Raw genomic sequence first — 23,278 nt, 5'->3', positions numbered from 1 at the left:
AAGAACTATCAAAGTCTGATCTTCACAATACATGTTTGTGGAAGTGTATCATGGTACGAACGAAGGGGATTTCTGAGGACCTCGGAAAAAGCATTGTTGATGCTCATCAGGCTGGAAAAGGTTACAAAACCATCTCTAAAGAGTTTGGACTCCACCAGTCCACAGTCAGACAGATTGTGTACAAATGGAGGAAATTCAAGACCATTGTTATCCTTCCCAGGAGTGGTCGACCAACAAAGATCACTCCAAGAGCAAGGTGTGTAATAGTTGGCAAGGTCACAAAGGACCCCAGGGTAACTTCTAAGCAACTGAAGGCATCTCTCACATTGGCTAATGTTCATGAGTCCACCATCAGGAGAATACTGAACAATGGTGTGCATGGCAGGGTTGCAAGGAGAAAGCCACTGCTCTCCAAAAAGAACAATGCTGCTCGTCTGCAGTTTGCTAAAGATCATGTGGACAAGCCAGAAGGCTATTGGAAAAATGTTTTGTGGACGGATGAGACCAAAATAAAACTTTTTGGTTTAAATGAGAAGCATGATGTTTGGAGAAAGGAAACCACTGCATTCCAGCATAAGAACCTTATCCCATCTGTGAAACATGATGGTGGTGGTAGTATCATGGATTGGGCCTATTTTGCTGCATCTGGGCCAGCATGGCTTGCCATCATTGATGGAGCAATGAATTCTGAATTATCTCAGTGAATTCTAAAGGAAAATGTCAGGACATCTGTCCATGAACTCAATCTCAAGAGAAGGTGGGTCAAGCAGCAAGACAATGACCCTAAGCACACAAGTCATTCTACCAAAGAATGGTTAAAGAAGAATAAAGTTAATGTTTTGGAATGGCCAAGTCAAAGTCCTGACCTTAATCCAATCGAAATGTTGTGGAAGGACCTGAAGCGAGCAGTTCATGTGAGGAAACCCACCAACATCCCAGAGTTGAAGCTGTTCTGTACGGAGGAATGGGCTAAAATTCCTCCAAGCCAGTGTGCAGGACTGATTGACAGTTACCGGAAATGTTTAGTTGCAGTTATTGCTGCGGGGGGGGTCACACCGGATACTGAAAGCAAAGGTTCACATACTTTTGTCACCACTAATATGTAATATTGGATCATTTTCCACAATAAATAAATAAATAAATGATCAAGTATAATAGTTTTCTCATTTGTTTAACTGGGTTCTCTTTATCTACTTTTAGGACTTTGTGTAAAAATCTGTTTTAGGTCATTTATGCAGAAATATAGAAAATTCTAAGGGGTTTACAAACTTTCAAGCACCACTGTACCATATCAACTCAAATTACAGTTAGTTCCGTATATATTTGGGCACTGACAATTTTCTTTTTTTACCTGTTTACTGAAACATATTCAAGTTATAGTTCTATAATGGACATAAAGTCCAGACTTTCAGCTTTCATTTGAGGCTATCCACATTAAAATTGGATGAAGGGTTTAGGAGTTTCAGCTCCTTAACATGTGCCACCCTGTTTTTAAAGGGACCAAAAGTAATTGGACAATTGACTCCAAGGCTATTACATGGGCTGGTGTGGGCAATTCCTTCATTATGTCATTCTCAGTTAAGCAGATAAAAGGCCTGGAGTTGATTTGAGGTGTGGTGCTTGCATTTGGAAGATTTTTGTTGTGAAGAAAACATGTGGTCAAAGGAGCTCTCCATGCAGGTGAAACAAGCCATCCTTAAGCTGCAAAAACAGAAAAAACCCATCTGGGAAAACGTTACAATATTAGGAGTGGCAAAATCTACAGTTTGGTACATCCTGAGAAAGAAAGAAAAAGCACTGGTGAACTCCTCAATGCAAAAAGACCTGGATGCCCACAGAAGACAACAGTGGTGGATGATCGCAGAATAATTTCCATGGTGAAGAGAAACCCTTTCACAACAGCCAACCAAGTGAACAACACTCTCCAGGAAGTATGCGTATCAATATCCAAATCTACCATAAAGAGACGACTGCATGAAAGTAAATAGAGGGTTCACTGCACGGTGCAAGCTACTCATAAGCATCAAGAATAAAAAGGCTAGATTGGACTTTGCTAAAAAACATCTAAAAAAGCCAGCACAGTTCTGAAAGAACATTCTTTGGACAGATGAAACCAAGATCAACCTCTACCAGAATGATGGAAAGAAAAAAGTATGGGGAAGGCATGGTACAGCTCATGATCCAAAGCATACCACATCATCTGTAAAACACGGTGGAGGCAGTGTGATGGCTTGGGCATGCATGGCTGCCAGTGGCACTGGGTCACTAGTGCTTTATTGGTGATGTGACACAGGACAGAAGCAGCCGGATGAATTCTGAGGTATTCCGAGACATACTGTGTGCTCAAATCCAGCCAAATGCAGCCAAACTGATTGGCCAGCGTTTCATAATACAGATGGACAATGACCCAAAACATAAAGCCAAAGCAGCCCAGAAGTTTATTAAAGCAAAGAAGTGGAATATTCTTGAATGGCTAAGTCAGTCACCTGATCTCAACCCAATTGAGCATGCATTTCACTTGTTAAAGACTAAACTTCAGACAGAAAGGCCCACAAACAAACAGCAACTGAAAACTGCTGCAGTAAAGGCCTGGCAGAGCATTTAAAAGGAGGAACCACAGCGTCTGGTGATGTCCATGAGTTCAAGACTTCAGGCAGTCATTGCCAACAAAGGGTTTTCAACCAAGTATTAGAAATGAACATTTTATTTACAATTATTTAATTTGTCCAATTACTTTTGAGCCTCTGAAATGAAGGGAGTTTTAAAAAATGCTCTAGTTCCTCACATTTTTATGCAATCATTTTATTCAACCCACTGAATTAAAGCTGAAAGTCTGAACTTCAACTGCATCTGAATTGTTTTGTTCAAAATTCATTGTGGTAATGTACAGAACCAAAATTAGAAAAATGTTGTCTCTGTCCAAATATTTATGGACCTAATTGTATACCAGAAGACAAATAATTATGCAAAGTTTCATGAGTTTTTAGCCATCGTAAGCCCCTCAAAACCACGTGGGGAAAATTTCAGGATCTCATATTACATCCAGTATGGTTGAGGTCAATATGATGGGCGGAGTCAAATACAACCAAGTGAAATTTGTCCTATAGCAAGAGTATCGATCACACCAAATTTGGTGCCGATCTGAGCAACTTCATCTCAACCCTAGCCTGTTGTTGGGGGTGCTATACAGCTCCAGGACCACGCCCAGTCCCTTGTTCAATGGAACTTTGTTTTTTTTTTAAATGCACATTTGATCAGTGTGCCAAAATTCGTGAGCTTTTGAGCATCACAAGTGCCTCAAAAACGAGTTTTTGTGCGGAGAAAAAAAAATGAATTAATAAAAGAGAACAAGAAAGCAATAGGGCTTTGCACCTATGGTGCAAGCCATAGTCCTGCACCTTGGTGCTTGGGCCCTTAATCATATTTATTATTAATAATAATAATAATAATAATAATAGACTGCATTTCCGCAAAGAAAATGCAGTGTGCTTGTTGAGCTGTAGCAGAACAGAAGAAAAAAAACAAGGAAAAGGAAAAGACGAGTGCAGTTCAGACCCGATTTCATGAATGTGTCAGGGGAGTTGGTCTGAAGTATCACATGAAGTTTGGTGCATCTCCGATGGAGCGTGTCTGAGTAGGACTACTTGATTCGTGAGTCCTATTCATTTTCTATGGGAAAGAAGCAACAGGAAAACGACAAGGACGACAGAACGGGTGCATTGATCCAAAAGCTGTATACAAGCACACTACACCAGTGGATATTGTATGTGGTGAAATGTTACTGAACAAAACTCCATTCATTTGAATGGGGCTAAAAATCAATGGAAGCCTATGGAGGGGGAAAAAAAGGATGTGTGAAAACCAAGAAAAAGATGAGTGCAGGTCTCAGATGAGAGGATGGATATGTGTGGGGACTTGCCCTGAGGCATCGTTTGAAGTCTCTTGAAGTTTGGCCACTCAGTTAAAAAATTTGATGGAGAGTGAAAGCTTTTTTCCTGAAACGCCATTCATTTTCAATGGGGCTAAAAATGAATGGAAGTGAATGGATGAAAAAGTGGGGCATGAAAAGAAAGGGAAAAAATGAGTGCGGGTCAGAACCGAATGCATATATGTGTCTGGGGAGTTGGCCTGAGGTGTCACATGAGGTTTGGTGCGTCTGCGATGAAGTGTGTCTGAGCAGGATGATTTGATTCGTGAGCCCTATTCATTCTCTATGGGGGAAAAAAATGACAAGAATGAGAGAACAGGTGTGTCGAGCCAAAAGCTGAAAACAAGCACAATACACCACTTCAGGATGGACGTTTCTGAGTTGGAATGGTGTTGGTATCTCAAACTGTAGGAGGAGTAGCGGCTCCAAAAAAACGGGTGAAACAGAATAATAATAATTAGAATGCCTTTCTGGAGAAAATGCGAAAGTGTGCTTGCTCAGGTGCGCCGCCTGACACCAAATTTGATGAGGGTACATGAACTGGTGCCGAAAGGCATCTCAACAAATATGGACCTGATACGTCAAAATGTGTCTGAGATATGAGCCAAAATGTACGTTTTTGCTCATCGTGAAGACCCCTAGTGGCCAAATGACACCATATTTGATGAGGGTAGTTTGGATGGTGTCCAAAGTCATGCCACTAAATATGGTCTTGATGCGTCAAAGCGTTTCCGTGATATGAGCTCACTTCCTGTTTGGCGGCTCTGCCATCGATTTTTGATTGGCTGCCACGGGCAAACGCTTCGACGTATGAGAGCGAAACGAATATCATAAGGCATGGACTGGAGATCATGTGTGCCAAGTTTCGTGATGATCGGAAAAAACATGCGGTCAGGGTCACTTAACTCTCACTTTGGACAAAATTCAAAATGGCAGAAAATTTAATAAGGCGAAAATGACGTCATGGGGTGCGTTGGAATCGTCTCGCTCCAAGGATTCCAACGGCACCAGACTTATGAAAATCGGACAGACGGATCAAAAGTTGCATGCATGAAGGCTTGTAAGAATGTGATCAGTTGGTGGTGCTAGAGTGTGAAACGTACCAGCATGAAACTTGATGAAATCAATCAGGGTCCACTCCTCTATCAGTGTAACAGGTTTCATGACTTTACACCTTATGGTTTGGCCTCCTAAAGGAAAAATCTGTTTTTTGCATCGAGCACCCATTCCTTTCAATGGGGAAAATGTTTTCGTAAAACGCGAATTATGGGAGAACGACAAGGCGTATCAAAAAACTGTATATAAGCACACATCTGCACTACAGGCCGGACAAGTGAGAAGTGGAATGGCGTCTCTAATGGCCCGGGAGGAGTAGCGGCTCAAAAAAGTGGGTGAAAAATAATAATAACAAACGGATGGAGAACAATAGTGTGCTCGCTTTGCAAGCACACTAATAACTAGAATGCATGGCCGGAGGAAATGCGAAAGTGTGCTTCCTCAGGTGCGCCGCCATGGCGACCCGGCAAGAGAGGCGACTGCTGTAATTCTAAATCCGTAAAAAGAGAGAACCCAAAACACAGTTTTGCTCATTGTGGTGCCCCCTAGTGGCCAAATGACACCAAGTTTGAGGGTACATGAACTGGCGCCAAAAGTCATCTCAACAAATATGGTCTTGATGTGTCAAAGCGTTTGAGATATGAGCCAAAAAACGTTCTTGCTAATTGTGACGCCCCCTAGTGGCCAAATGACACCATATTTGATGAGGGTAGTTTGGATGGTCTCAAGTCATGCCACTAAATATGGTCTTGATACATTTAAGCGTTTCCGTGATATGAGCTCATGTCCTGTTTGGCAGCTCTGCCATCAATTTTGATTGGCTGCCATGGGCGAACGCTTCGACGTATGAGAGTGAAACAAATCATTTATAAGGCATGGACTGGAGATCATGTGTGCCAAGTTTCGTGATGATCGGACAAAACATGGCCAGGGTCACTTAACTCTCACTTTGGACAATATGGCGGAAAATCTAATGAGGCGGAAAATGACGTCATGGGGTGCGTTGGAATCGTCTAGCTCCAAGGATTCCAACGGTACCAGACTTGTCAAAATCGGACAGACAGATCAAAAGTTACGTGCATGAACGCATGTAAGACTTTGATCAGTTGGTGGTGCTAGAGCGTGAGACGTACCAGCATGAAACTTGATGAAATCAATCAGGGTCCACTCTTCTATCAGTGTACCACGTTTCATGACTACACACCTTACGGTCTGGCCTCCCGAAGGGAAAATCTGTGTTTTGCATCGAGTGCCCATTCATTTCAATGGGGAAAATTTTTTTCGAAAAACGTGAATAACGGGAGAACGACAAGGCATATCGAAAAGCTGTGTAGAAGCACACATCTGCGCTACAGGCCAGACAAGTGAGAAGTGGAACGGCGTCTCTAACTCGAATGGCCCGGGAGGAGTAGCGGCTCAAAAAGTGAGTGGAAAAGAATAAAAAGTAGTATAATAATAATAATAAAAGCGTTGGAGAACAATAGTGTGCTCGCACATTACTACTACTACTACTACTACTACTACTACTAATAATAATAATAACTAGAATGCATTTCCGGAGAAAATGAAAAAGTGTGCTTGCTCAGGTGCGCCGCCATGGCGACCCGGCAAGAGAGGCGACCGCACGCCCAGACGACAAGTTTTGTGTCAACACGCGAAAGTCTGGCAAAAACACAACGCGGATTCTCATATGGAGATGACAGGCTGGCAAGCTTCTTTACAGGGACATCCCAGAGCATCACTCACATGAAGATTTAGATGTAATTCTAAATCCGTAAAGAGACATGACCTGAAACACGTTTTTGCTCATTGTGGCGCCCCCTAGTGGCCAAATAACACCAACTCTGATGAGGGTACATGAACTGGTGCTGAAAGTCATGTCAACAAACATGGTCTTGATACGTCAAAGCGTTTGAGATGTAAGCCAAAATACGCTTTTGCTAATTTTGACGCCCCTTAGTGGCCAAATGACACCATATTTGATGAGGGTAGTTTGGATGGTGTCCAAAGTCATGCCACCAAATATGGTCCGGACACGTCAGAGCGTTTCCGAGATATGAGCTCACTTCCTGTCTGGTGGCTCTGCCATCGATTTTGATTGGCTGCCACGGTCGAACGCCGCGACATATGAGAGCCAAACGAATATCATTCATCAGGCATGGACTGGAGATCATGTGTGCCAAGTTTCGTGATGATCGGACGAAACATGTGGCCAGGGTCGCTCTACCTTCACTTTGGATAAATTTCAAAATGGCGGAAAATCTAATGAGGCAGAAAATGACGTCATGGGGTGCGTTGGAATCGTCTGGCTCCAAGGATTCCAACGGTACCAGACTTATGAAAATCGGAAATACAGATCAAAAGTTACATGCATAAACGCATGTAAGACTTGGATCAGTTGGTGGTGCTAGAGCGTTAGATGCACCAACACGAAACTTGATGAAATCAATCAGGGTTCACTCCTCTATCAGTGTACCACGTTTCATGACTTTACACCTTACGGTTTGGCCTCCCGAAGGAAAAATCTGTTTTTTGTGTCGAGCGCCCATTCATTTCAATGGGGAAAATTTTTCGTAAAACGCGAATAACGGAGAACGACAAAGCGTTTCGAAAAGCTGTATACAAGCACACATCTGCACTACAGGCCGGACAAGTGCGAAGTGGAACGGCGTCTCTACCTTGAATGCTCCGGGAGGAGTAGCGGCTCAAAAAAGTGGGTGGAAAAGAATAAAAAAAAAAAAAAAGATTATTATTATTATTATTATTATTATTATTATTATAAGTGATTGGTGAACAATAGTGTGCTCGCTTTGCCAGCAAACTAATAATAAACGCATCGGAGAACAGTAGTGTGCTCACTTTGCTAGCACACTAAAAACTAGACTGCATTTCCGCAGAGAAAATGCAAAGTGTGCTTGCTGAGCTGTAGCAGAACAGCTAACATGTTAACAGCTAGCGTGCCAGCTGCTAGCAGCTAGCGTGACCGCTAACAGCTAGCATGCTAACGTGCTGTCTCTAATGATCTTAAACATGCCGAAAACAAAGGCTTTGTTAGGCGAGTTAGGTGCTCGGACCCTAATAACTTTGATCACACCCATAATAATAAGTCAGGGTTATCCTTGCTTGTTTTTCATGTAAAAAGTTACCTGAAACAGTGTCACCATAGAGTTCTGATCTATATCTTGAATAAATTACCCAACATTGCATGATCAAGTATGTGCAGAGTTATGAATGTGTTAATGTTCTCAGTAGATGCTCTTCAGAAAAGTGTTACATAAGTGTTTTTCCAAATTAGTCAATAATTTATTTTTTAATATGGGGTTTGTGTTTTGGATATCATGACATTCCATATATGAATGTCATTTTAAAATATTGCCCACCATTTTGAAGTGTATTTTATAGTCAAAATTTACAAGAGTTTCACATATGCCAAAATATTTGAAAATGCCCCAACAGTTCAATTAACCTGCTTGAAAGAGCCATGAAATTGTAAATCCGTGCTTATGTGGAGTATGCATGACTTTAACTCTGTGCTGTGCAGGGACAGTTTCCAACTGTTGAAGACATGACTGTGGTAGAACGGGCCCTACAGGAAATGAGAACACTGGTTCGAGCCATCCAGGAGGAGGTTGCTCAGGCACAAGACAAAAAAAATAAGCAAGAGGAAGAAGAGTGTGGGAAAAAACAGGCTGAAATGAAAATCCAGCAAGAAGAACAGAAAAAAAGTGCAGAATTATCTTTTAAAGAGAGAGCCAAAAAACAAGGTAAAAATATAGCCACCAGTGACGATAAAGGGCTCTCGCACAAGAGAACATGCTGAAAACAATAGGGCATTGCACCCGGGGCCAAGCCTCTATCCCTGAGTAGTAGTGGCCAGGACTGGTGTGTGTGTGTGTACCAAATTTCATGAGTCAAAGTTTTTAGGCAATGGAATTATTACTGTCCAGGTTCAAATGGTGGCGCTATACCAGAGGGTCAAATTGGGCATGTGGATATAATCAGAACCATCGTATCCTATATGCTGTGAATTTTTAGCCATATCAGGCAATGCATGGTAAAGCTTTGACATGCTTCCTGTTTGGGTGGCATAACACACATTTATTGGTTCGCCATTTCAACATCTTGCAAGATATCGCAAATCCCTTCGCAACTTAATCAGCAACATCTTGACATGATGTATACCAAATATGGCATGAATCCAGCAAACCGCCTAGGAAGAGTACATCAAAATATAACACGTTTTGGCAATGGAGTGATTACTGTCCATGTCCAAATGGTGGTGCTATATCAGAGGGTGTCTTGGGACATGTGGATATCTTCAGAACCATGATATCCTATAACCTGTGAAGTTTGAGCCATATCAGGCAATGCACGGTGAAATTTATGACTCACTTCCTGTTTGCATGGTGTAACATAAATTTATTGGTTCACCATTTCAACATCTTGCGACATGTAAATCCTTTCGCAATTTAACATCAGCAACATCTTGGCATGACATATACCAAATATGGCATAGATCCAACAAACCACCCAGGAGGAGTTTGTTAAAACGCACCATGTGCCAAAATTCACAAAACCAAAAATATCTCACTTCCTGTTCAGTATGGCTGATGCAATGTATGAGTAGTTTTGCTCATCTTCAGGCACTCCACACACCTACCAAATTTGATACGGATACCGGGCAGGAATCTCAGTGACACATGGGGGCAGGGCCTTTGATACTACGGGAAAATACAGACTAGTTTATCATATCACCTCATATATACATAGGAGCTTGACCCCAGACACACCTGGGGTCAAGCTACTATGTATATATGAGGTGATATGGTAAACTAGTCTGTATTTTCCCGTAGTATCAAAGGCCCTGGTTCCAAGTACAGCTACAGTGGTGCTTGAAAATTTGTGAACCCTTTAGAATTTTCTATATTTTTGCATAAATATGACCTAAAACATCAGATGTCCACACAAGTCCTAAAAGTAGATAAAGTCAAGTTTATTTGTATAGCACTTTTAACAATAAGCATTGTCGCAAAGCAGCTTTACAGAATTTGAACGACTGAAAACATGAGCTAATTTTATCCCTAATCTATCCCCAATGAGCAAGCCTGTGGTGATGGTGGCAAGGAAAAACTCCCTTAGACGACATGAAGAAACCTCAAGAGGAACCAGACTCAAAAGGGAACCCATCCTCATTTGGGCAACAACAGACAACATGACTAACATTAACAGTTTTAACATCAAGTCAGTCTCGATGTTATAATTCTTCATTGATGGAAACTTGAGTGCAAAGCTGTTCATGATAACTGCAGTCCTAAAGTTAGCAAGTCAGCTCAGCCATAAAAGCATTCCTGTAAGAGTCCAGAGTGTCCTCCAGGTATAACTTTCAACTGTCCACATGGGGCCGTCCTCCACAGGAGTGACGCGATGAGACTCCAACCAGACACCGGGCACCAGGATGGATCGGGCAGGTCCGAGGAGCAGAAGAGGTCAGCATCTCAATCCCAGGACTGACGTAACTCAGAGGGACAGATTTTTTGGGGGGGAGAGAGAGAGAGAGAGAGAGAGAGAAAATACAGGTTATTGGGTATGCCTAATGTCACCTCAGTAAGTAGGAACAATATACATATTGCACTGAGTACAAGCAGGGACTCCTGCAACTAACTCTGACAACATAACTAAAAGGGGAGAGCCAGAAGGTAACACAGGCATGAGGCAGCCCCAGGACATAAAACAGCTAGCCACTACACCATCAGCAAATTCGAGTGAGCAAGCAAGTGGGGACTGACAGCATCCATACATCCCAGTTTACCAAAAACACTGTCTGAGGACCCTCCAGATCTACGCCTTTCCCTCATAAACACCATTAACAAAAGGCTTGACTAAACAGATGTTTTCAGCCTAGACTTAAACACTGAGACTGTGTCCGATTCCCGAACATGACTTGGAAGGCTGTTCCATAACTGTGGGGCTTTGTAAGAAAAGGCTCTGCCCCCTGATGTAGACTTCACTATACGAGGTACCAGCAAATAGTCTGCACCTTTTGACCTAAGTAGGCGTGGCGGGCCATAGAGGACCAGAAGTTCGCTCCAGTACTGTGGTGCGAGACCATTCAGTGCTTTAAAGGTCAGTAGTAGAATTTTATAATCAATACGAAATTTGATTGGGAGCCAATGCAGTGTGGATAAGGCAGGTGTGATGTGGTCATATTTTCTAGTTCTAGTAAGGACTCTTGCTGCTGCATTTTGAACTAACTGGAGCTTGTTTATGCACTTATTGGAACATCCAGACAGTAAGGCATTATAATAATCCAACCTGGAGGTAAAAAAAAAAGCACGAACTAGTTTTTCCGCGTCATGTAGTGACATTAACTTTCTTATCTTAGCAATATTTCTGACATGAAAGAAAGCTGTCTGGATAATGTTATTAATGTGAGTTTCGAATGAAAGACTGGGGTCAGTAATCACTCCGAGGTCTTTTACTGCTGCACGTGAAGAAACAGAACGGCCATCCAGAGTTACTGTGTAATCAGAAAACTTACTTCTAGCTGCATGTGGTCCTAGTACAAGTACTTCAGTCTTGTCAGAGTTAAGCAGAAGGAAGTTAATCAGAAGGAAGTTAATAAGCATCCAGTATCTAATGTCCTTCACACATTCCTCAATTCTATTAAGCTGGTGTCTAATTTGAGCTAATTTTATCCCTAATCTATCCCCAATGAGCAAGCCTGTGGTGATGGTGGCAAGGAAAAACTCCCTTAGACGACATGAAGAAACCTCGAGAGGAACCAGACTCAAAAGGGAACCCATCCCCATTTGGGGAGCTGGTGTAGGTTTTGCAGAAACCTACAACTGTGTGTCATCAGCATAACAGTGGTTTCCACTGTTAATACAATGTTTACTAATAATATCACCCAGAGGTAATGTGTATATAATGAAAAAAGCAGTGGACCCAAGACAGAACCTTGTGGAATACCAATCTTTACCTCAGTATGTCTAGAAAAATCACAATTTACATCAACATACTGATAGCGATCAGTTAAATAAGACCTGAGCCAAGAGAGAGCCATTCCCTTAACTCCCACAACATTTTCTAGTCTATCTAGAAGAATGGAATGATCACTGGTATCGAATGCTGCACTAAGGCCAAGCAGCGAGACACAGCCCTGATCAGAAGCCAACAGTAGGTCGTTCACTACTTTTAACCAGTGCTGTCTCTGTTCTGTGATGAGGTCTAAATCCTGACTGATACATTTCATGGATGTTATTCCTATGTAAACATATATGTGTAACTGCTGTGTCACAGCTTTTTCAAGGATCTTGGAGATAAAGGGGAGGTTTGATATTTGCTGATAATTGGACAGCTGACAGGGATCAAGGTCAGGTTTTTTAATCAGGGGTTTGATAACTGCTCGTTTAAAGGATTTGGGTATATAGCCAATCCTAAGAGAAGAATTTATTATTTTTAGAAGCGGTTCAATTACTTTAGGTATTATCTGTTTGAATAGACGTGTAGGTAAGGGATCTAGTACACAAGTTGAGGGTTTTGATGCCGAGATTAATGAAAGTAATTCAGTTTCTCTAAGGGGAATAAAACATTCTAATTGCTGATCTGATAGTTATATTGTTAACTACAGGGTCACTTACATTGTCTGACCTTAAATTAGTAGTTTGAATTTTTTGTCGGATATTCTCAATTTTGTCATTAAAAAAAAATCATGAAGTCGTTGCTACTACATACTGCAGGTGTCTATAGTGGACTTATTCCTGGTTAATTCTGCTGCAGTATTAAATAGGAATCTAGGATTATTTTTATCTTCTATTAGGGAGGAGAGATATGTTGATCAAGCAGCAGTAAGAGCTTTTCTATACTTCAGGAAGCTCTCCTTCCATGCTAATTTGAATGCTACCATTTTTGTTTGACACCATTTACATCCCAATTTTCGAGTGGTCTGTTTTAAAGTGCGAGTGTCATCATTATACCAGGGTGCTAATTTTTTGTCTCTTAACTTTTTTCCATTTAAGAGGAGCTACATTATCTAAAGTATGGCGGAACGTTGACTCTAAGCCAGTGGTTTTCAAAGTGGGGGCCGCGGCCCCCTGGGGGGCCACCAGGGGGCGCTAGGGGGGCCTCAAAGTTGGAGGGACGATAACAAAAAAATTGCGGAGAAAATATACTTTTTTAAAAATAATTATTAAATATATTGTAATTAGCTTTTTAATCATTATTATAAAATATAATTATTAATAATACATCCTATCGAAACGTTGTTTGCCATGCTCATCTCTCCGATTGCCTGTGACGTTGCGGTTTGCGCCATTTATCAAGCTGCTTTGCTCCTCAAGCTAGCGTATTGCTAGCACAAAATGGACAGGTTTTTGAAGAAGAGACTGAAGGAACAAACCAACAGCCCTGCTGTGGAAGACACTGCTGCGAAAAAAAACTAAGAAGTCCTGGCCAACTAAAATCCGAAAATATGAGGCAGCATACATTAAGTATGGCTTTACAGCCATACAGAAAAATGGCCATGATTGCCCGAAATGTGTCCTCTGTCTGGAGACCCTGTCAAACGAGTGCTTAAAACCTTCGAAACTTCAGCGTCACTTGGTACAAAAACATCCGACAGATGCCAAAAAAACAGTAGATTTCTTCAGACGCAAAGAAGAGCATTTGGTCAGGCAATCTGCTGCATTCACCCAGCAAGCTACTGTCCCCGAGTGGGCCCTGAAGGCATCATTTTTAGCCTCATACCACATTGCTCATGCTAAAAAAAAAAACTCACTCAATTGGAGAAGATTTGATTTTACCAGCAACCAAAGACATTGTCTGAGAATTGCTTGGTGAGGATGCTGCCAAAAAAATCGATGCTGTCCCACTCTCTGATAACACCGTGAGCCGACGGATTGGTGACATGGCTCAAGACGTATCTGCTCAGCTGTTGGAGTAGGTGAGAGCCAGCGAATACTTCGCACTTCAGCTGGATGAGAGCACAGATTTATCCAATGAGGCCCAACTGCTTGTGTACATCAGATTTTATTTCACAGGAAAGATTTGTGGAGGAAATACTATTTTGTAAGGCACTTGAAAGAAGAACTTGAAAGACATTTTTCAAGTTTTGGACGATTACATCGAGTCTAACGGATTGGACTGGACCCGTTGTGTGTGGGTGTGTTCGGATGGAGCCGTGGCAATGACCGGGAAGATCAGTGGAGTGACCGCTCTCATTAAGCAGAAGGCCCCGCATGTAGTGGCCACACACTGCATGCTCCATCGCGAGGCACTGGTTGCAAAAAGGATGGATAACGAGTTGAATCAGGTACTACAGGAGGTTATGCAGTTTATTGTTCAGTGTGAAAATATTTGTGTTGAAAACATGTTAGTTAATATTCTTATGTTAAACAAATGTAACAATTATTGACTATTGAATAAAAGTAAAAGAAAACATTCTAAAAGTTGATGTTTCTTTACATATTTTGTAGCATTGTCTGTGGGTTTGCAAAGGGGGTCCCCGGCCAGAAGCTAATGCTGTTTGGGGGGCCTTGGCATGGAAAAGTTTGGGAACTCCTGCTCTAAGCATTCAGTTGCCTGATCAAGTTCTGCAGGGGCTGACAGTGACCCAATCAAAGTTGATGACTCTGGGAGATAATTTATAAAGCTCTGTGCAGTAGTTGACATGAATGTACGTTTAATACAGTAGCGTGGTGAGGTGCATTTATTATTACTCAAACATATTTTGAATGAGATGAGATAATGATTTGAAAACTTCAGACTGTGGAAGTATGACTGTATTTTCTACGTTTAACCTGAATGTTAGTATTATGGCCCTTTTCCACTACCCTTTTTCAGCTCACTTCAGCTCACTTCAGCCCGACACGGCTCGCGTTTCGACTACCAAAAAACAGCACGACTCAGCTCGCTTCAGCCCTGCTTAGCCCCTAAAACTCGCACCGTTTTGGAGTAGGGCTGAAGCGAGCCGAGTGAGGCTGGGGGCGTGAGCAGACACTCCCCTGTGCGTTGATTGGTGAGGAGGAGTGTCCTCACATGCCCACACACGCCCCGCGAGCACGCTGGGATCTGTAAACACCGTAAACCCGGAAGAAGAATAATTACGAATTACAAGAATTTCTGAAGCCTTATGCGCCTCGCCTCATCTATACGCTCTTGCCAGTATCTGTTGGCGTTGTCGGTGACAACAAGCCACAGCACCAAGACCAGCAACGCTAACGACTCCATGTCCTCCATGTTTATTGTTTACTATTCGGGTTGTGAGACGACCACTTAAAAGGTCACTGATGTCACTGTTTGCGCTGCTTAACGACATCACGTGACGTCCACCCACTTTCGCTAACTCCACCCAATGTGTCCACCCACTTCCAGCCAGCACGGTTCAGCGCGGTTGTAGTCGAAATGCAACTCCAATAGCCTCACTCAGCACGGCTCAGCCCAACTCAGCCGCGTTTGTAGTGGAAAAGCGGCATTAGATCCACAGTCAGACAGATTGTGTACAAATGGAGGAAATTCAAGACCATTGTTGCCCTCCCCAGGAGTGGTCGACCAACAAAGATCACTCCAAGAGCAAGGCGTGTAATAGTCAGCAAGATCACAAAGGACCTCAGGGTAACTTCTAAGCAACTGAAGGCCTCCCTCACATTGGCTAATGTTTGAGTCCACCATCAGGAGAACACTGAACAATAATAGTGTGCATGGCAGGGTTGCAAGGAGAAAGCCACTGCCAAAATAGAACTTTTTGGTTTAAATGAGAAGCGTTATGTTTGGAGAAAGGAAAACACTGCATTCCAGCATAAGAACCTTGTCCCATCTGTGAAACCTGGTGGTAGTATCATGGTTTGGGCCTGTTTTGCTGCATCTGGGCCAGGACGGCTTGCCATCATTGATGGAACAATGAATTCTGAATTATACCAGTGAATTCTAAAGGAAAATGTCAGGACATCTGTCCATGAACTGAATCTCAAGAGAAGGTGGGTCATGTAGCAAGACAACGACCCTATGCACACAAGTTGTTCTACCAAAGAATGGTTAAAGAAGAATAAAGTTAATGTTTTGGAATGGCCAAGTCAAAGTCCTGACCTTAATCCAATTGAAATGTTGTGGAAGGACCTGACGTGAGCAGTTCATGTGAGGAAACCCACCAACATCCCAGAGTTGAAGCTGTTCTGTACAGAGGAATGGGCTAAAATTCCTCCAAGTCAGTGTGCAGGACTGTTCAACAGTTACCAGAAACGTTTAGTTGCAGTTATTGCTGCACAAGGGGGTCACACCAGATACTGAAAGCAAAGGTTCACATACTTTTGCCACTCACAGATATGTAATATTGAATAATTTCTCTCAATAAGTAAATGATCAAGTATAATTTTGTCTCATTTGTTTAACTGGGTTCTCTCTATCTACTTTTAGGACTTGTGTGGAAATCTGATGTTTTAGGTCACATTTATGCAGAAATATAGAAAATTCTAAAGGGTTCACAAACTTTCAAGCTCCACTGTATGAGTTCATTTCCAATTAAGTCCTAATTATGACAATTGGCAAATCAAAAGTCACTACATTAGTTTCTGGTATCTTGCCTGTAAATTCAAGTAAATTACTCCCATGAATTGAGAGGATACCTTTTAAAGTGCATTGCCTGTTAAATGCGTCAAACAAAAGATGCCATTAAAAGTTACCTACCCCTTTTCCACAAGTTGGCACAGTTCCCTGAGGTCTTAATGAAATGTCTTTGACATGCTTTGGTCAAAATACCACAAGGACAAAAGCACCATGGCCCCCATCTCCTACTGTCTCAACAGCCATGTTCAAAATGGCCAATTTGAAAGCTTGTTCCTTTCAAGTCAAACAAAAACCAAAAAATAAACTCCGTTTGCAGATCATGACAAGTGCCCTGATATGCCCTCCCCCACATAGTTTTTTTTTTTTTTTTTTTTTTAATTTAAAATAAAACTATCAATTTATCTGTTTTAAAATTGATATTGCTTAGAAAAGGCTTTCCTGGGTGTGGCCATTTGCACTGAAACTGGATATCCACTTGTGACGTAGCTGACAAACGCTAGTATACGTTTACCTAAGTAACACAGCCAAGAAATAAAGGCTTCTGATTCTTCAAAAAAAAAAAGAAAAAAATCCCTGGGTGCTATAGAGCAGGGGTCCCCAACCTTTTCAGCACTAGGGACCGGTTTGGTTCAGCATTGTTTTGCTGCGGCCCGGTGTGGGGGGGGGCGTGGTCTCACACACGCGAGCTGGGGGGCGGGGTGTCTACGTTTAGCAGACACTGGGAGAATGCATTTAGCTGACGCTTTTACAAATTAGAATAATTGATTATTTGAATTGGAGGACAATTTTGGTGATCATTTTGGTTCCATATCTGGTGTTGTGCATGCGTTAAAAGTAGCGAACTTCAGCTATGAACAGTAAGTAAAACTGAATCAGGAACATAAACTTGAACGACAAAATTGAACTAGGAACATGAAAACAACATGCACAACACAATAGGAATAGGTGCTGAAACAAATTAAAGGCCTAATTTTATTATGGCATAAGCCGATTAAATTTTAATGTGAGCCCTGTGCTTGTTTCCCTGCAGCTAGAATGTCCCATCTGGGGGTGATGTTGGACAGTGACACTCTTAATGTATTTGAAATATCCAATCAGTTTCTCAGTTTTGTTTTGGTCACTGTCATTGCGGAAAACCCGGCCTCGCAAAGATAAGTAGTTGGGAAGGGCAGCAACGTTTTGAGCGCTTTTACGGCTATTTCCGGATATTCCCGTTTGGCGTTTACCCAGAACGCAGGCAGAGAGTTTGTTTGGTCAAATTTAGTCTTAAGACCACCGTCATTTGCCAGCTCGATCAGCTGCGCTTCCTCCTGAACGGACAGGTGGTCAGGAATTCTTGCAAATGGATTGCGGATCCATTCATTCTTATCACGCGGATCTCGGGAGGCTGGGAAGTAGCGGTCGAATTCTTTCGACAGCCCAACGAGATGGTCACGAACCAACTGTGATAGAGCTGGCGCTGGCTCCGTTTCCCCCAATAGCCCCACTAATAAATGAAACATGTCAAATACACCCTTGTCTACGCGACGCCCCCACTGATCCAGCTTTGCTTTAAATGCAGCGACTTTGTCTGCTACTTTAAAGACAGTCGTCATTCTCCCCTGAAGTGTCAGGTTGAGCTCATTAAGCAAAGCAAAAATGTCACAGAGGTAGGCGAGTTTTGACACCCAGTGTTCATCACTGAAATGCGCAGCCAGATCAGACTGTTTTCCTGCCAGAAATGCCTGCAGAGGCTCTCTCAACTCGAACACTCTGGCCAGTGACTTCGCCCTCGACAGCCACCTGACCTCTGCGCGCAAGAGAAGGCGTTTGTGCTCTGCATTCATTTCTTCGCAGAGCTGCTCAAACAACCGGGTGTTGAGTGCGTGTGCTTTGATGAAGTTGACCATTTTAACGACATCGTTCAATACAGCATTCAACTCCGGTGACAATTTACGGCTGGCCAGCATTTCTCTGTGAATGACAGTGTGTTTGCAGTCAGGTGCAACCTCGCTCAGCCTCGCAGTGAAACCAGACAGCCGCCCAGTCATCGCCGCAGCCCCATCAGTACATACACCGATGCAGAAGGACCAGTCTAATTTCCCTGACACGTAACCATCCAACGCCCGAAACAACTCTGCACCTGTGGTGTTTGTTGGAAGGGAGAGCACACACAACAGATCCTCCTCAACATCCTCCTCAAAAATGTACCGCACGAAAACGAGAAGTATTGCCCTGTTTTCCACATCAGTGGACTCATCTACCTGAATTGCAAACCACGGCGACCCTTTTAGCCTCTGCAACAACTGCGCCTCAATATCCTCCGCTATATCATTAATGCGCCTCTGCACAGTACTGGCAGAAAGAGGTACCGAGCCTATCTTTTTGGCTGCTGCCTCCCCAAGCACTTCGTCGCACATGTCTTGGGCAGAAGGCAGAATTAGCTCTTCTCCAATAGTGAATGGTTTCTTTGACTTAGCTATTTGACACGCCACTCTGTACGAGGCTCTTAGCAAAGCCACGTTCACAGAAGTAGTTGTCTTTAGCATGAGTTTTTGTGAATCTTGCTCTTGCTTTTTGCGCTCAAAGAATTCAAGAGGTTTATTTTTAAGTGTGGGGTGTTTAGTTTCAAGGTGTCGAATGAGCTTTGATGGCTTCATAGACTCCTTCGACAGCTTGTCCCCGCACACAACGGATTAGGAGCATGCGAGTCACCGGTCTGTGTAAAGCTGAATTTTAGGTAGGAATCATCATATCTCCTATTGAAAGATCCCTTCTTTTTCTTTGGGTTGCTTCCGGGATCATTATTGTCATCGATGCTGGACCTCTTTTCACCCTTACCCAAACCAAAGAAACTTTCTAAGGACGTTTGCTGCTTCTTGCTCATTGTAGCTAATATACACTGTCGCTGACCGTGAGAACTGAGCTGATCTGAGGCAGCGCTGTGGGAAAATAGCCTACGTGTTGAGGGCGGGTCAGACAGTCATCATGATTGAAAAAAATAAAATGTGCTATCGGCCTCCGAATGCAATAGGCTATGCAGCGTCCACGCATACTTATCTAATGTGAAATGAACCCATGTTTTATTTACACCTCTCTCTCTCTCTTTTATATATAAAAAATCCCCCCCTTTTTTTGGCATTTCCCCCCAGTGTCACGACCCGGTTCGGAATGTCTTGCGGACCGGTACCGGTCCGCGGACCGGTGGTTGCGGACCGCTGCTATAGAGCAGCTGCTCTGTGTGTGTTTTTTCACTGCTTCAGATGGGTTAAACAGCACTTTGTGACTGTTTTGTCTGGGAAAAGAGCTATATAAATAAATTTTATTTACTTAAATGCAGAGAGAGAATTTCACTGCGCTATAATGTATATGTGACAAAGGATTCTAAAAATCTAATCAGAAATTTTCTTGAATCGTGTGGGGTTTTTTGTTTGTTTTTTTCTTTTTAAACTGGCAACAAAACACAAATCAACAGACTTTTTTAGATTTACACTACATTAAGTTACTTGGCTTGATAACACATGCACAATACTAACACTGATACTAGTAAATAATGGTCCTTGCAGTGTTGTAGTCGAGTCACTAAACCTCGAGTCCCCAGTGTTCAAGTCGAAGTCATTTAAAGAAAATTTCAAGTGGAGTCCGAGTCAAGCTCACTATTGCTCGGCGTCGAGTCCGAGAACAAGACTCCAACTGCACTTGATGGTGGCTGTTGCTGCCTTTATGTAGGCATATCGGGTGAAAAAATTCAGTCCAAATTGCTTTAAACTGGCCTCACTGAATTCAGAAATTATTGCAGCACAACATACATTTTGCAGAATTAAAATGTTTATCTGTTCTTGAGAGATTACAATTCAAAGATTGAAAAAAAGGCTAAATTTTTAGAAAACTGTTGTAAAATTGTGTATTAGGATTAAATGGTCCTAATTAACCATTTAATCCTAAAATTGTCAAGTGTTATTTTCTTAACGTTTTTTACTTTTCAATATATTTACATGGAAATTGGCAGGCACAGAGATGGTTGTATACTGCAGCCCTCTCAATATATTTCTGAGAAAGGGGCAAGTAAGAAAGAGTAGTAGGCAGAGGTTAAGCCAGGGATCCCAGCAGTAATTGAAAAAAATAGAGGAATGTAAGAAACTATCAGCATGGGTCAAGGGGGCTGCAAGCCCTTTGCAGGGTGCAGGGGCAGTGCCCCTGCTGGGGGTACAGGGGGCAAAGCCCCCTGAAGCTGTTGAGATTTTAACATTTAAAGATGCTATAGAACAAATTTTTTTTTTACATAGATTTAACATAGAAAAGCAACAGAATTTAACAAGAACGTGTATCTATTTGATGCCATATTTTGTAACTTATGACATAAGTGGCAAAAAAAAAAAATTATAAAAATTAGACGAAAATGTAGCTTTGAAGAATATACTTGGCTAAATATTACACTGATTTTATTATAACAATAGTATCCATAGTTCATCTCGTTTGTTTTTGTTTCGAGTTAGTCAATACTAGTCTAATATAAGCCACATTCATTTTTCAAAAATCATGACTATGAGCAGAAATCAATGATTCAGTAATACAACCCCGATTCCAAAAAAGTTTGGACAAAGTACAAATTGTAAATAAAAATGGAATGCAATGATGTGGAAGTTTCAAAATTCCATATTTTATTCAGAATAGAACATAGATGACATATCAAATGTTTAAACTAAGAAAGTGTATCATTTAAAGAGAAAAATTAGGTGATTTTTTTTAAATTTCATGACAAGAACACATCTCAAAAAAGTTGGGACAAGGCCATGTTTACCACTGTGAGACATCCCCTTTTCTCTTTACAACAGTCTGTAAACATCTGGGGACTGAGGAGACAAGTTGCTCAAGTTTAGGGATAGGAATGTTAACCCATTCTTGTCTAATGTAGGATTCTAGTTGCTCAACTGTCTTAGGTCTTTTTTTGTCGTATCTTCTGTTTTATGATGCGCCAAATGTTTTCTATGGGTGAAAGATCTGGACCGCAGGCTGGCCAGTTTAGTACCCGGACCCTTCTTCTACGCAGCCATGATGCTGTAAATGATGCAGTATGTGGTTTGGCATTGTCATGTTGGAAAATGCAAGGTCTTCCCTGAAAGAGACGTCGTCTGGATGGGAGCATATGTTGCTCTAGAACCTGGATATACCTTTCAGCATTGATGGTGTCTTTCCAGATGTGTAAGCTGCCCATGCCACACGCAGTAATGCAACCCCATACCATCAGAGATGCAGGCTTCTGAACTGAGCGCTGATGACAACTTGGGTCGTCCTTCTCCTCTTTAGTCCGAATGACACGGCGTCCCTGATTTCCATAAAGAACTTCAAATTTTGATTCGTCTGACCACAGAATCAAATCAAAATCAAATCAAGTTTATTTGTACAGCGCTTTTAACAATAAACATTGTCGCAAAGCAGCTTTACAGAATTTGAACGACTTAAAACATGAGCTAATTTTATCCCTAATCTATCCCCAATGAGCAAGCCTGTGGCGACGGTGGCAAGGAAAAACTCCCTCAGACGACATGAGGAAGAAACCTCGAGAGGAACCAGACTCAAAAGGGAACCCATCCTCATTTGGGCAACAACAGACAGCCTGACTATAATATTAACAGTTTTAACAGGTATAACCCTCAACTGTCCTCATGGGGCCGTCCTTCACAGGAGTGGGGCGATAAAACTCCGACCAGACACAGGGCACCAGGATGGATCAAGCAGGTCCGAGGGGCAGAAGAGGCCAGCATCCCAACCCCAGGATCAACATGCAACCCAGAGGGACAGATGGGGGGGGGGGGGAGAGAGAAAGAAAACACGTTGTTAGGTATGCCCTAAAAATGACAAGTATTAAATCTGTGTGGTAGGCTCGCAGAGATGAGAGTCTTTACATCAGGCATGACGCACAATGGCATGTTAATATGGTAAAAAATATATCATGACCTGCTCTGGCTGGATGCTTGATTGGGGGATGGGAGCACACTCCTCAGCAATGATGAGATGCAGATGGGACCCTTAGGCCTGGCCAAGACAATTCAGTTACATTTCACCGGGTCTGGGACATGCGACAGAATGTCTGACGGCCGATTCCCTGCAGGCTACAATAGCCAGTCGAGGTCCCCACCGTCTCCACCAAAAGATTTCCTGTTGACTCCATGTAACTCAGAGGGACAGATTTGGGATGGGGGGGGAAGAGAAAGAAAACACAGGTGGTTAGGTATGCCCAATGTCACCTGAATAAGTAGGAACAGTATACATATTGCACCGAGTACAAGCAGGGACTCCGGCAACTAACTATGACAGCATAACTAAAAGGAGAGAGCCAGAAGGTAACACAGGCATGAGGGAGCCCCGGGACATAAAGCAGCCAGCCACTGCACCGTCAACAAACTCGAGTGAGCAAGCGAGTGGGGACTGACAGCATCCATACATCCCAGTTTACCAAAACACACTATGTCTGAGGACCCTCCAGATCTACTCCTTTACCTCATAAACACCATTAACAAAAGGCTTGACTAAACAGATATGTTTTCAGCCTAGACTTAAATGCTGAGACTGTGTCTGATTCCCGAACATTACTTGGAAGGCTGTTCCATAACAGTGGGGCTTTGTAAGAAAAGGCTCTGCCCCCTGATGTAGCCTTCACTATACGAGGTACCAGCAGATAGCCTGCACCTTTTGATCTAAGTAGGCGTGGCGGGTCATAGAGGAGCAGAAGTTCACTCAGGTACTGTGGTGCGA

General features: G+C 42.5%; 1 protein-coding gene across 1 annotated transcript in view; it reads left to right on the top strand.

Moving 5' to 3' along the window:
- The window catches only part of gle1 (GLE1 RNA export mediator), a 50,627-nt gene that overhangs the window by 10,689 nt on the left and 16,660 nt on the right, over positions 1–23,278 (top strand). The window contains exon 7 of the mRNA XM_060931813.1: positions 8,526–8,748. Coding sequence (XP_060787796.1) covers positions 8,526–8,748 — 223 coding nt within the window. The remainder of the gene's footprint in view (positions 1–8,525; positions 8,749–23,278) is intronic.

The sequence above is a fragment of the Neoarius graeffei genome, chromosome 10 (genome assembly GCF_027579695.1).
Source record: "Neoarius graeffei isolate fNeoGra1 chromosome 10, fNeoGra1.pri, whole genome shotgun sequence".
NCBI lineage: Eukaryota > Metazoa > Chordata > Actinopteri > Siluriformes > Ariidae > Neoarius > Neoarius graeffei.
The sequence above is the reverse complement of the archived record's forward strand: the minus strand, read 5'-3'. Positions and strand labels throughout refer to the sequence as shown.